General features: G+C 36.6%; 1 protein-coding gene and 4 non-coding genes across 5 annotated transcripts; 4 read left to right on the top strand and 1 right to left on the bottom strand.

Annotated features, from left to right (window-relative positions):
• Window positions 1-316: 316 nt before the first annotated feature.
• On the top strand, window positions 317-388 carry TRNAT-GGU. The gene has a single exon. It is a non-coding gene; the product is annotated as a tRNA-Thr (tRNA).
• A 652-nt stretch (window positions 389-1,040) lies between these two features.
• On the top strand, window positions 1,041-1,122 carry TRNAY-GUA. The gene has a single exon. It is a non-coding gene; the product is annotated as a tRNA-Tyr (tRNA).
• Window positions 1,123-1,419: 297 nt separating this feature from the next.
• LOC123423430 (DNA-directed RNA polymerase subunit beta) lies at window positions 1,420-9,182 on the top strand. Its single transcript, XM_045107854.1, has one exon. It carries the CDS (start codon window positions 5,206-5,208, stop codon window positions 8,434-8,436), a length of 3,231 nt encoding a protein of 1,076 aa, XP_044963789.1. The 5' UTR covers window positions 1,420-5,205; the 3' UTR covers window positions 8,437-9,182.
• On the top strand, window positions 1,482-1,555 carry TRNAD-GUC. Its single transcript has one exon. It is a non-coding gene; the product is annotated as a tRNA-Asp (tRNA).
• On the bottom strand, window positions 3,970-4,040 carry TRNAC-GCA. The gene has a single exon. It is a non-coding gene; the product is annotated as a tRNA-Cys (tRNA).
• Window positions 9,183-14,527: the final 5,345 nt, after the last annotated feature.

A 14,527-nucleotide genomic window follows, 5' to 3' on the forward strand; every position in this document is an offset into this window, starting at 1 on the left:
TCCTATTGGGTATCTGTTCCCTGCCTTTTCCCGCTAGGATTGGAAATCTTATATTTTCCATATACCATTGAATCCTTGGGGTTCCAGAATCCGCCTATTTTACTAGCCTTCGGAAACGGAAAACCATGAACCAAGAAGAGTTGGGTATGTTTTTTTTTCTTAATTTTATTTTGAGCTCTCAAGATATCAATACATATACAATCTATACATAATGTCTCTCTCTATATCTCTATATATTATATATATATAATATGTACATTATGCAGTAGACCCATAATGGGAAATCAAAGTGGCAAATTTTTGAATTAAATAAAAAGCCCTTTTAACTCAGTGGTAGAGTAATGCCATGGTAAGGCATAAGTCATCGGTTCAAATCCGATAAAGGGCTTTTTAAATTAGTGGTAGAGTAATCTCGTGCTAAGACGTAAGTCATTGGTTCGAATCTGATAGAGTACTTTTCTACTAAATTGATTCGCTTTTTTCTTTGTTTTTGAAGCTTTCTCTTTAGAGAATTTTATGACTTAGTGCGGGATGAATGCATTTTTGGTCTGAACACTAAATGAAGCACGGAATGGAAATAAAAAAAAAAATTGGACTCTTTTTCATCTTATCTTAGATCAATAAAATAACTACCTGTACTGAACTAATCTAGAATCCCTTTTAGTAATCCATTCTTATTCTATACATTTAAAATGAATTTCCCTAAAAGGTAGAGGATGATCCATGAATTAATCTAACCATCAACTAAAAAAAATCCTAGATGAAAACATAGCAGAAAAGTTAGAAAAACTCTTTGCTTTGGATCTAGTTATACTTTTCGAGTATATTGACAATTCAAAAAAACTGCTCATACTATGATTATAGTATAATCACGAGCGGTTGTATATGGCCCTATCGTCTAGTGATGCCCCTATCGTCTAGTGGTTCAGGACATCTCTCTTTCAAGGAGGCAGCGGGGATTCGACTTCCCCTGGGGGTAGGGAGTATTATGAAAGGAGGTTAATCATAGATTAGCAAAAACCCTAGAATAAATTCTTCCTGGGTCGATGCCCGAGTGGTTAATGGGGACGGACTGTAAATTCGTTGACAATGTCTACGCTGGTTCAAATCCAGCTCGGCCCAAAAATCTAGGGCTTCGTGAATATGAACTAAATCCTTTTGTTTTTCTCCCATAAAATAAAATGTCTGATCTATAGAAATAAAAGAGAAATAAAAAAGGGGATTTTTTTTTCTAATCCATATCTCTCTCATTCCTTTCTTACAAACAAAAGAGTTTTTCTTGTTGAAGGGTGGATTATTATCCATTTTTAGTGATAAAAAATCACGACATACTAGTTATGTCACTCTCACTATACCCACGTATAATATAATATTAATATGTGGGTATGTAGTATATGATTCGTCCTATTTCTTAGAGTACGACAGACGAATCGAATCTTCTTATGGTTCTATTTAAGAATGGGTATGCCATACACCCCGCGGGGATTGTAGTTCAATTGGTCAGAGCACCGCCCTGTCAAGGCGGAAGCTGCGGGTTCGAGCCCCGTCAGTCCCGAACTAGGGTTCAATGAATGGAGAAATTCATATTTCCTTTTTCCATGAAAAAAAAGGGGCAGGGAGCAAGATCAAATACCCATAGGGCACCCTTACTTCACTTTTTTATTTTGCATCTCTCATTAAAGAGGGAGGGAAGGAGTATAGGAATTTTTTTTCACTACTCCCGATCGATAAAGATAAAGAAAGACACACATACGATATGTGGATTAGTAGAATTTTAGGATATTACTCTATCTTTCTTTATGATGATACCATCCTCATCTTAATTTCCTATTCCACTGTTATGGAATAGAGTACCGGTATTTTACCGGAATCCATACATAAATTGTATTCCCTTTTTATTTCAGACCTCTTTTCCCCATCTCACTTCTACTGCTTATTTGGATGTCTATGTGACCCATAGAAAGTTGCTCATATAATACATACATAATTGTATGTATAACTATAAGAAAAAGGAAGAGAAATTGTATAAGATTAAGAAAGCTCGTGGGTTAGAGATATAGAAAAGAAAAAGTAGAAAAAAAAGGATTAAAAAAGAGGGAATTCCTAATCCAATCAAAAAACCCATTTTGGTCTTAGTATGGATATAGGATCTTCCTATGTTATACTATATAACTCTCATCCATGAATTGATTTGATAGATCCGATATTCATAATATTGAATTGATTCAGTATTATCAGAATGCAAGCCCTACCCTTGAATTTACAAGATACCCCTTTTTCCTCTCCATGGGATTACATCCCGAGTTATTGTGAAAATAAAAAATAAAGAGGTTATGGAAGTCAATATTCTCGCATTTATTGCTACTGCACTGTTCATTCTAATTCCTACTTCTTTTTTACTTATTATTTATGTAAAAACAGTCAGCCAAAATAATTAAGTGGAATTCCAATTAATCATTGAAGAAATGAAAAAGGGATTAAATAAAAAAAATCCAAGTCTTAAATGAAAGGATCTGGTTGGAATCTTAAAGTGTGGTAGAAAGAACTACATATAGTTTTTTCTACGACACTTTAGAGTCCTTTCTATTATATTATCTTTGAATCTACATAGAATAGATTAGTAGATTGAAATAGTTAAGTAGTCTAATTCAATTTCTTTTTTCATTGCATCCACTTAATTTCAATCAGGTCAAAATAAAAAAATCGAAGACAATTCTTGACCAAAGAATCCATGGAAGGAAAGAAAAATAATATAAGAATAGACTATAGTAAAAAGTAAAAGGAAAAAACCAGCGAATCTTTCATGCTTAAATATCCCGCGAGATGCTTCAAAAGAGAATAAAAATTATTCTAAGAATAAAGAAAGAGTATAAAACAAATGGAAAATGTGTGATATGCCGTGAATAGTTCCGTGGAAGAAAGTCTAATTTTCTTATGTATAGAACTTTTTTTAACCATTAGTCATTTCTAGTAGAAATTCTTAATTGGTATAATGGCTCTTTCTTACAATACAAGAGTTTCTTACAGGAGTGAAACAAAACTAAAGAAAAAGATTAAAGAATAACGTTTGACAAAATAATTAATGCAAAACGATCAATTAAAAAAAGAATTGATACAACAATTTGATTACTTAATCAATTAGTAGTATCGTATCCCTAGAGTCCACTCCTTCCCCATACTACTAGTGAAAGAGAAAATGTAAAGACTACCATTAAAGCAGCCCAAGCGAGACTTACTATATCCATCTAAATTATGTCTCCTATTTCTATGAAGGGATTATTCTACTATTGATCAATAATCATAGTGGAATCAAGGGTACAGAGTCAAAAAGGGCTTCTGCCCTAAGGCCATGGATCAATCAGTTCAAGGAATTTACTCCTAACAAATTCTTATAGGAATTCTTGTAGAATTAGAGAGCATTAAAAATACGATACTATAAAGCCCTTTTTTCCTTACCTTAAAAAAGAAAGAGTACGGGAATGATGTCCTGAATAGAAGAAGCGGGAATAGGAAGATTTTTTATTCCTTTTGTTACTCTAGTGTATGTAGGTCACATAAGATGTACGATAAAAAAATGTATGATAATTAGGAAGTCTTGATATTCTTTCGTGGAGTCCCTTCTGGAATCTTAGATTGAAAAAGAGAAGAATGCCCCTTAGGGACCTTTCTTTGGATACCAAGATTTCTGACATCTTATCCTCGTATTTAAAAATTCTCAAATCGAATCAATTAAGAACCAATTCAAATTCATATAATAAAAGAATAAGGAAACACTACCTCACCCCTATTGATAACCATTTTGGCCACTACCGCCAAAACAAACCCTAACCCTAGTTTAAGGATAGAACTATGGTATGGTTTCTCTAAACCCAGTATCGGCAGGCTTAGTTACTCTCTTGCCCGAACTTATGCGAAGTAAAAATTGATTGAATTCGATCAGTACTAGAAAACCTAAGTATTTTATTGATCAGGCGGCACCCAGATTTGAACTGGGGATAAAGGATTTGCAGTCCCCTGCCTTACCGCTTGGCCATGCCGCCAAAAAATCCGATCGAAAATCTAGAAAACAGCAAGTATTCATCCACGTTTTCTTACGAAAAGCCCCTTTCTTTTATTTTGAATATAATTAAACTTACTTTTTTCCAATCTTTTTCAAAAAAGATACTCCTGCTTTTTTTGATCCAGTTTCGATTATTCTCCTCGATAGATTCTATCTTAAAACATACATTGCTAACACAATAAAACTTCCCATTTCTTTCTATTGAGATGAAAAAGAAGAAAAGTGGATTTCTAGTCACAGGCTGCAAAATTCAGAACAAATTGGAACCATTAACTAGAATTCTCTTTCTTTTTTGAATTGCAGTAGTGAACTACTCTTAAATCGGTATTATCTCCCCCCCTTCAATTTCAATGGCATAATAAAATATTATGGCTTTATGCTTAATCCGTGTATAGGTGAACTTTAGGTCCGAGCAGCATTATTATCCAAAGATCCCCTTTATGTACATATCTCTATGGGGAATCGTGCTTTAATTTTTCAAAGTATTAAATTAAATATCTTGAATAAAAAAAGGAAATTTGCTCTGATATTAGAGTATAACCTGACTATCTTGGCCTACCCAAGTGAAATTACGATAAAAGAAAAGCATGGATATGGGGAGAGGTGGATAATTAGATTGGCATGTACTTAAAAAAGGGACTTACTTTATTTTAGAATTCCACAATGAAATACTTAATTTTCTAGCAATTATACTACTCCGATCCGAAATAAAAAAGAACCCTCAAATTATTTTTAGAAATTAAAGTAAGCACGCTATTCTAAATCGAAGTAAAGTAAAACTTTCTAGTGTATTATATTACGGCTTTATTACATTCATAGAAAGGGGATAAAATGAGAAATCTTTGCCATTCAATCTGATTAGAATATTATAAAGTATAAGTGGCATAATTTTTTTTGTAGGAATATTTTAGCAATTCATTTTCATTTCATTTGTACCCCTGGTAAACTAGAATTTTCGTCGAAATGGTCTCTATTCATATGTATGAAATACATATATGAAATACGTATGTGGAGTTCCCTAGAATTTCATGTGATTCAGTAAACAGAATATAGATTCCATGATTGCTAGATCAATCCGTAGGGATTGATGAAGAGTGAGCTGATAATGGAATTTTTCTTTGATAAACAGGAAACTTAAGATTAAGATGCTCCGGAATGGAAACGAGGGAATGTCCACAATACCCGGATTTAGTCAGATCCAATTCGAGGGATTTTTTAGGTTCATTAATCAAGCCTTGGCAGAAGAACTTGACAAGTTTCCAACAATTAAAGATCCAGATCACGAAATTGCATTTCAATTATTTGCGAAAGGATATCAATTGCTAGAACCCTCGATAAAAGAAAGAGATGCTGTGTATGAATCACTCACCTATTCTTCCGAATTATATGTATCTGCGAGATTAATTTTTGGTTTCGATGTGCAAAAGCAAACCATTTCTATCGGAAACATTCCTATAATGAATTCCTTAGGAACCTTTATTATAAATGGAATATACCGAATTGTGATCAATCAAATATTGCTAAGTCCTGGTATTTACTACCGCTCGGAATTAGATCATAAGGGAATTTCTATCTACACCGGGACTATAATATCAGATTGGGGAGGGAGATCGGAATTAGCAATTGATAAAAAAGAAAGGATATGGGCTCGCGTGAGTAGAAAACAAAAGATATCTATTCTAGTTCTATCATCAGCTATGGGTTCGAATCTAAGAGAAATTCTAGATAATGTTTCCTACCCTGAAATTTTCTTGTCTTTCCCGAATGCTAAGGAGAAGAAGAGGATTGAGTCAAAAGAAAAAGCTATTTTGGAGTTTTATCAACAATTTGCTTGTGTAGGTGGGGACCTGGTATTTTCGGAGTCCTTATGCGAGGAATTACAAAAGAAATTTTTTCAACAAAAATGTGAATTAGGAAGGATTGGTCGACGAAATATGAATCGGAGACTTAATCTTGATATACCTCAGAACAATACATTCTTGTTACCACGAGATGTATTGGCCGCTACGGATCATTTGATTGGAATGAAATTTGGAACGGGTATACTTGACGATGACGATATGAATCACTTGAAAAATAAACGTATTCGTTCGGTTGCGGATCTGTTACAAGATCAATTCGGATTGGCTCTTGGTCGTTTACAACATGCAGTTCAAAAAACTATTCGTAGAGTATTCATACGTCAATCGAAACCGACTCCCCAAACTTTGGTAACTCCAACTTCAACTTCAATTTTATTAATAACTACTTATGAGACCTTTTTTGGCACATACCCATTATCTCAAGTTTTTGATCAAACGAATCCATTGACACAAACTGTTCATGGGCGAAAAGTGAGTTGTTTAGGTCCTGGAGGGTTGACGGGGAGAACCGCAAGTTTTCGGAGCCGAGATATTCATCCGAGTCACTATGGGCGTATTTGTCCAATTGACACGTCTGAAGGAATCAATGTTGGACTTACTGGATCCTTAGCAATTCATGCGAGAATTGATCACTTGTGGGGATCTATAGAGAGTCCGTTTTATGAAATATCTGCTGAGAAAGCAAAAGAAAAAAAAGAGAGACAGGTGGTTTATCTATCACCAAATAGAGATGAGTATTATATGATAGCAGCAGGAAATTCTTTGTCCTTGAATCAAGGTATTCAGGAAGAACAGGTTGTTCCAGCTAGATACCGCCAAGAATTCTTGACTATTGCATGGGAACAGATTCATGTTAGAAGTATTTTTCCTTTCCAATATTTTTCTATTGGGGGTTCTCTCATTCCTTTTATTGAGCACAATGATGCGAATCGGGCTTTAATGAGTTCTAATATGCAGCGCCAAGCAGTTCCACTTTCTCGGTCCGAGAAATGCATTGTTGGAACTGGATTGGAACGCCAAACAGCTCTAGATTCGAGGGTTTCCGTTATAGCCGAACGCGAGGGAAAGATCATTTCTACTGATAGTCATAAGATACTTTTATCAAGTAGTGGGAAGACTATAAGTATTCCTTTAGTTAACCACCGTCGCTCTAACAAAAATACTTGTATGCACCAAAAACCTCGGGTTCCACGGGGTAAATCCATTAAAAAAGGACAAATTTTAGCAGAAGGAGCTGCTACAGTTGGGGGGGAACTTGCTTTAGGAAAAAACGTATTAGTAGCTTATATGCCATGGGAAGGTTACAATTTTGAAGACGCAGTACTAATTAGCGAACGTTTGGTATATGAGGATATTTATACCTCTTTTCACATCCGGAAATATGAAATTCAGACGGATACGACAAGCCAGGGCTCCGCTGAAAAAATCACTAAAGAAATACCACATCTAGAAGAACATTTACTCCGCAATTTGGACAAAAATGGAGTTGTTAGGTTGGGATCCTGGGTAGAAACTGGTGATATTTTAGTAGGTAAATTAACGCCTCAGATAGCGAGCGAATCATCATATATCGCAGAAGCTGGATTATTACGGGCCATATTCGGCCTTGAGGTTTCCACTTCAAAAGAAACTTCTCTGAAATTACCTATAGGTGGAAGAGGGCGCGTTATCGATGTGAAATGGATCCAAAGGGACCCCCTCGACATAATGGTTCGTGTATATATTTTACAGAAACGTGAAATCAAAGTTGGGGATAAAGTAGCCGGAAGACATGGGAATAAAGGGATCATTTCCAAAATTTTGCCTAGGCAAGATATGCCCTATTTGCAAGATGGAACACCCGTTGATATGGTCTTCAATCCCTTAGGAGTACCCTCCCGAATGAATGTGGGACAAATATTTGAAAGCTCGCTCGGATTAGCGGGGGATCTGCTAAAGAAACATTATAGAATAGCACCCTTTGATGAGAGATATGAGCAAGAGGCTTCAAGAAAACTTGTGTTTTCAGAATTATATGAAGCCAGTAAAGAAACAAAAAATCCATGGGTATTTGAACCCGAGTACCCGGGAAAAAGCAGAATATTTGATGGAAGAACAGGCGACCCCTTTGAGCAACCTGTTCTAATAGGGAAGTCCTATATCTTAAAATTAATTCATCAAGTTGATGAGAAAATTCATGGGCGTTCTACTGGGCCCTACTCACTTGTTACACAACAACCGGTTAGAGGAAGAGCCAAGCAAGGGGGACAACGAGTAGGAGAAATGGAAGTTTGGGCTTTAGAAGGATTTGGTGTTGCTCATATTTTACAAGAGATACTTACTTATAAATCTGACCATCTTATAGCTCGCCAAGAAATACTTAATGCTACGATCTGGGGAAAAAGAATACCTAATCATGAGGATCCTCCAGAATCTTTTCGAGTGCTCGTTCGAGAACTACGATCTTTGGCTCTAGAACTGAATCATTTCCTTGTATCTGAAAAGAACTTCCAGGTTAATAGGGAGGAAGTTTGATCGGAATAAATATAAATTCTTTTCTTATTTCTATTTTATGATTGACCAATATAAACATCAACAACTTCAAATTGGACTCGTTTCCCCTCAACAAATAAAGGCTTGGGCTAACAAAAACCTACCTAATGGAGAAGCCGTTGGCGAAGTCACAAGGCCCTCTACTTTTCATTATAAAACCGATAAACCAGAAAAAGATGGATTGTTTTGCGAAAGAATCTTTGGACCCATAAAAAGCGGGATTTGCGGTTGTGGCAATTCTCGAGCGAGCGGAGCTGAAAACGAAGACGAAAGATTTTGCCAAAAATGCGGGGTAGAATTTGTGGATTCTCGGATACGAAGATATCAAATGGGATACATCAAACTCGCATGTCCCGTGACTCATGTGTGGTATTTGAAAGGTCTTCCTAGTTATATCGCGAATCTTTTAGATAAACCTCTTAAGAAGTTGGAGGGCCTAGTATACGGCGATTTCTCTTTTGCTAGGCCCAGCACTAAAAAACCCACTTTTTTACGATTACGAGGTTTATTCGAAGAGGAAATTGCATCCTGTAACCACAGCATTTCTCCCTTTTTTTCTACCCCAGGCTTTGCAACATTTCGAAATCGGGAAATTGCGACAGGAGCAGGTGCTATTAGAGAACAATTAGCAGATTTGGATTTGCGAATTATTATAGAGAATTCTTTGGTCGAATGGAAGGAATTAGAAGACGAGGGGTATAGTGGAGATGAGTGGGAAGATAGAAAAAGACGAATAAGAAAAGTTTTTTTGATTAGACGCATGCAATTGGCGAAACATTTTATTCAAACAAATGTAGAACCAGAATGGATGGTTTTGTGCTTATTACCGGTTCTTCCTCCCGAATTGAGACCTATTGTTTATAGGTCTGGAGATAAAGTAGTGACTTCAGACATTAATGAACTTTATAAGAGAGTTATCCGTCGGAACAACAATCTTGCCTATCTATTAAAAAGAAGTGAATTAGCGCCAGCAGATTTAGTAATGTGCCAGGAAAAATTGGTACAAGAAGCCGTGGATACACTTCTTGATAGTGGGTCCCGCGGGCAACCGACGAGGGATGGTCACAATAAAGTATACAAATCACTTTCAGATGTAATTGAAGGTAAAGAGGGAAGGTTTCGCGAGACTCTGCTTGGGAAACGGGTCGATTACTCGGGGCGTTCTGTCATTGTTGTGGGTCCTTCGCTTTCATTACATCAATGTGGATTACCTCTAGAGATAGCAATAAAGCTTTTTCAGCTATTTGTAATTCGCGATTTAATCACGAAACGCGCCACTTCTAATGTCAGGATTGCTAAAAGGAAAATTTGGGAAAAGGAACCCATTGTATGGGAAATACTTCAAGAAGTTATGCGGGGACATCCTGTACTGTTAAATAGAGCACCTACTCTGCATAGATTAGGCATACAGGCCTTTCAACCCACTTTAGTAGAGGGGCGTACTATTTCTTTACACCCATTAGTGTGTAAGGGTTTCAATGCAGACTTTGATGGAGATCAAATGGCTGTTCATCTACCTTTATCCTTGGAAGCTCAGGCGGAAGCCCGTTTACTTATGTTTTCTCATATGAATCTCTTATCTCCTGCTATTGGGGATCCTATTTGCGTACCAACCCAAGACATGCTTATCGGGCTTTATGTATTAACAATTGGAAAGCGTCGAGGTATTTGTGCAAATAGATATAATAGTTTCAGAAACTATCCAAATTTAAAAGTCAATTACAATAATAATAATTCTAAGTATAGGAAAGATAAAGAACCCCATTTTTCTAGTTCTTATGATGCACTGGGAGCTTATAGACAAAAACTAATCAGTTTAGATAGTCCCTTGTGGCTACGATGGAACCTGGATCAACGCGTCATTGGGTCAAGAGAAGTTCCGATTGAAATTCAATATGAATCTTTGGGGACTTATCATGAGATTTATGCTCACTATCTAATAATGGGAAATAGAAAAAAAGAAATTCGTTCGATATACATTCGAACCACTCTTGGTCATATTTCTTTTTATAGAGAAATAGAGGAAGCCGTACAAGGATTTAGTCAGGCCTATTCATACACTACCTAAACAAGAAAGTTAGATTCGGCGATGCCCCTCCCCTTTGCTTTCGGGGGGCATTCCGATTTCCCTAGTATCATCATTATTTGCCACGCGAATCCAGATTGAGATTGAGGCAATTAAGTTAATTAAATTTTCGAATCACTGACTCAGGCCCATTGTCGAATCCTACTCAGCAATTGTCGAATCCTACTCAGCCGAAAAGGGGGGTACTTATGTATGGCGGAACGGGCCAATCTGGTCTTTCATAATAAAGAGATAGACGGAACTGGTATGAAACGACTTATTAGCAGATTAATAGATCATTTTGGAATGGGATATACATCCCATATACTGGATCAACTAAAGACTCTGGGCTTCTATCAAGCCACTACTACATCGATTTCGTTAGGAATCGAGGATCTTTTAACAATACCCTCTAAGGGATGGTTAGTCCAAGACGCGGAACAACAGAGTTTTCTTTTGGAGAAACACTATTATTATGGGGCTGTACACGCGGTAGAAAAATTACGCCAATCTGTTGAGATATGGTATGCGACAAGTGAATATTTGAAACAAGAAATGAATTCAAATTTTCGGATAACGGATCCTTCTAATCCAGTCTATCTAATGTCTTTTTCAGGAGCCAGAGGAAATGCATCTCAAGTACACCAATTAGTAGGTATGAGAGGATTAATGTCGGACCCTCAAGGACAAATGATTGATTTACCTATTCAAAGCAATTTACGCGAGGGACTTTCTTTGACAGAATATATAATTTCCTGCTATGGAGCCCGCAAAGGGGTTGTAGATACTGCTGTACGAACAGCAGATGCTGGATATCTTACACGTAGACTTGTTGAAGTAGTTCAACATATTATTGTGCGTAGAAGAGATTGTGGTACTATCCGAGGTATTTCTGTAAGTCCTCAAAATGGGATGACGGAAAAACTTTTTGTCCAAACACTAATTGGTCGTGTATTAGCAGACGATATATATATCGGTTCACGATGCATTGCCGCGCGAAATCAAGATATTGGAATTGGATTAGTCAATCGATTCATAACTGCCTTTCGAGCACAACCATTTCGAGCACAACCAATATATATTAGAACCCCCTTTACTTGCCGAAGCACTTCTTGGATCTGTCAATTATGCTATGGCCGGAGTCCTACTCATAGTGATCTGGTGGAATTGGGAGAAGCCGTAGGTATTATTGCGGGTCAATCAATTGGGGAGCCAGGGACTCAACTAACATTAAGAACTTTTCATACTGGCGGAGTATTCACAGGGGGTACTGCCGACCTTGTACGATCCCCTTCGAATGGAAAAATCCAATTCAATGAGAATTTGGTTCACCCCACACGTACCCGTCATGGACAGCCTGCTTTTCTATGTTATATAGACTTGCATGTAACTATTCAGAGTCAAGATATTCTATATAGTGTGAATATTCCCTCAAAAAGCTTGATTCTAGTGCAAAATGATCAATATGTAAAATCTGAACAAGTAATTGCGGAGATTCGTGCCGGAACGTCCACTTTACATTTTAAAGAAAGGGTACAAAAGCATATTTATTCTGAATCAGACGGCGAAATGCACTGGAGTACTGATGTTTACCATGCGCCCGAATATCAATATGGTAATCTTCGTCGATTACCAAAAACAAGCCATTTATGGATATTATCCGTAAGTATGTGCAGATCCAGTATAGCGTCTTTTTCACTCCACAAGGATCAAGATCAAATGAATACTTATGGTAAAAAAGATAGGGAAATTCTTGATTATTCAACGTCGGATCGAATCATGTCCAATGGCCATTGGAATTTGATCTATCCTTCTATTTTTCAAGATAATTCAGATTTGTTGGCGAAAAAGCGAAGAAATAGGTTCGTCATTCCATTACAATATCATCAAGAACAAGAGAAAGAACTAATATCCTGTTTTGGGATTTCGATTGAAATCCCCTTTATGGGTGTTTTACGTAGAAATACTATTTTTGCTTATTTTGACGATCCCCGATACAGAAAAGATAAAAAGGGTTCAGGAATTGTTAAATTTAGATATAGGACCCTAGAAGAAGAATATAGGACTCGAGCGGAAGACTCAGAAGAGGAATATGAGACCCTAGAACACGAATACAGGACCCGAGAGGACGAATATGAAACCCTAGAAGAATCTAAATATGGAATCCTAGAAGACGAATACGAATATGAAACCCTAGAAAACGAATATGGGAGCCCAGAGAAACAAATATGGGAACCCAGAGAACGAATATAGGACTTTAGAGAAAGACTCAGAAGAGGAATATGGGAACCCAGAGAGCAAATATAGGACCCAAGAGGACGAATATGGAACTTTAGAAGAAGACTCAGAAGACGAATATGGCAGCCCCGGGGAAAGCGGCGAGGAAAAATATGGTACTTTAGAGGAAGACTCAGAAGAAGACTCAGAGGACGAATACGAGAGCCCAGAGGAAGATTCCATCTTAAAAAAAGAGGGTTTGATTGAGCATCGAGGAACAAAAGAATTTAGTCTAAAATACCAAAAAGAAGTAGATCGGTTTTTTTTCATTCTTCAAGAACTTCATATCTTGCCGAGATCTTCATCCCTAAAGATACTTGACAATAGTATTATTGGAGTGGATACACAACTCACAAAAAATACAAGAAGTGGACTAGGCGGACTGGTCCGAGTGAAGAGAAAAAAAAGCCATACGGAACTCAAAATATTTTCCGGAGATATTCATTTTCCTGAAGAGGCAGATAAGATATTAGGTGGGTGTTTGATACCGCCAGAAAGACAAAAAAAAGATTCTAAGGAATCAAAAAAAAAGAAAAATTGGGTCTATGTTCAACGGAAAAAAATTCTCAAGAGCAAGGAAAAGTATTTTGTTTCCGTTCGCCCTACAGTGGCATATGAAATGGACGAAGGAAGAAATTTAGCAACACTTTTCCCGCAGGATCTCTTGCAAGAAGAAAATAATCTCCAAATTCGACTTGTCAATTTTATTTATCATGAAAATAGCAAGTTAACTCAAAGAATTTATCACACAAATAGTCAATTTGTTAGAACTTGCTTAGTAGTGAATTGGGAACAAGAAGAAAAAGAAAAGGCTGGTGCTTCCCTTGTTGAGGTAAGAGCAAATGATCTTATTCGCGATTTCCTAAGAATTGAGTTAGTCAAGTCCACTATTTCGTATACACGAAAAAGGTATGATAGGACAAGTGGAGGACCGACTCCCCATAATAGGTTAGATCGCGCCAATAGCAATTCTTTTTATTCCAAGGCGAAGATTGAATCACTTAGCCAACATCAAGAAGCTATTGGCACTTTGTTGAATCGAAATAAAGAATACCAATCTTTGATGATTTTGTCGGCATCCAACTGTTCTCGAATTGGTTTATTCAAGAATTCAAAACATCCCAATGCGATAAAAGAATGGAATCCTAGAATTCCTATTCTAGAAATTTTTGGGCCCTTAGGGGCTATTGTAGCTAGTATATCGCATTTTTCTTCATCTTACTATTTACTAACGCATAATAAAATCCTGCTAAAAAAATATTTGTTCGTTGACAATTTGAAACAAACCTTCCAAGTACTTCAAGAACTTAAATACTCTTTAATAGATGAAAATAAAAGGATTTCCAATTTCGATAGTAACATAATGTTGGATCCATTCCTTTTGAATTGTCACTTTGTCCATCATGATTCTTGGGAAGAGACATTGGCAATAATTCACCTTGGACAATTTATTTGTGAAAATGTATGTCTATTTAAATCGCACATAAAAAAATCTGGTCAAATTTTCAGTGTAAATATGGATTCCTTTGTTATAAGAGCAGCTAAACCTTATTTGGCCACTACAGGAGCAACTGTTAATGGTCATTATGGAGAAATCCTTTACAAGGGAGATAGGTTAGTTACGTTTATATATGAAAAATCGAGATCTAGTGACATAACGCAAGGTCTTCCAAAAGTGGAACAAATCTTTGAAGCGCGTTCAATTGATTCATTATCCCCCAATCTCGAAAG

Source organism: Hordeum vulgare, unplaced genomic scaffold (genome assembly GCF_904849725.1).
Source record: "Hordeum vulgare subsp. vulgare unplaced genomic scaffold, MorexV3_pseudomolecules_assembly, whole genome shotgun sequence".
NCBI lineage: Eukaryota > Viridiplantae > Streptophyta > Magnoliopsida > Poales > Poaceae > Hordeum > Hordeum vulgare.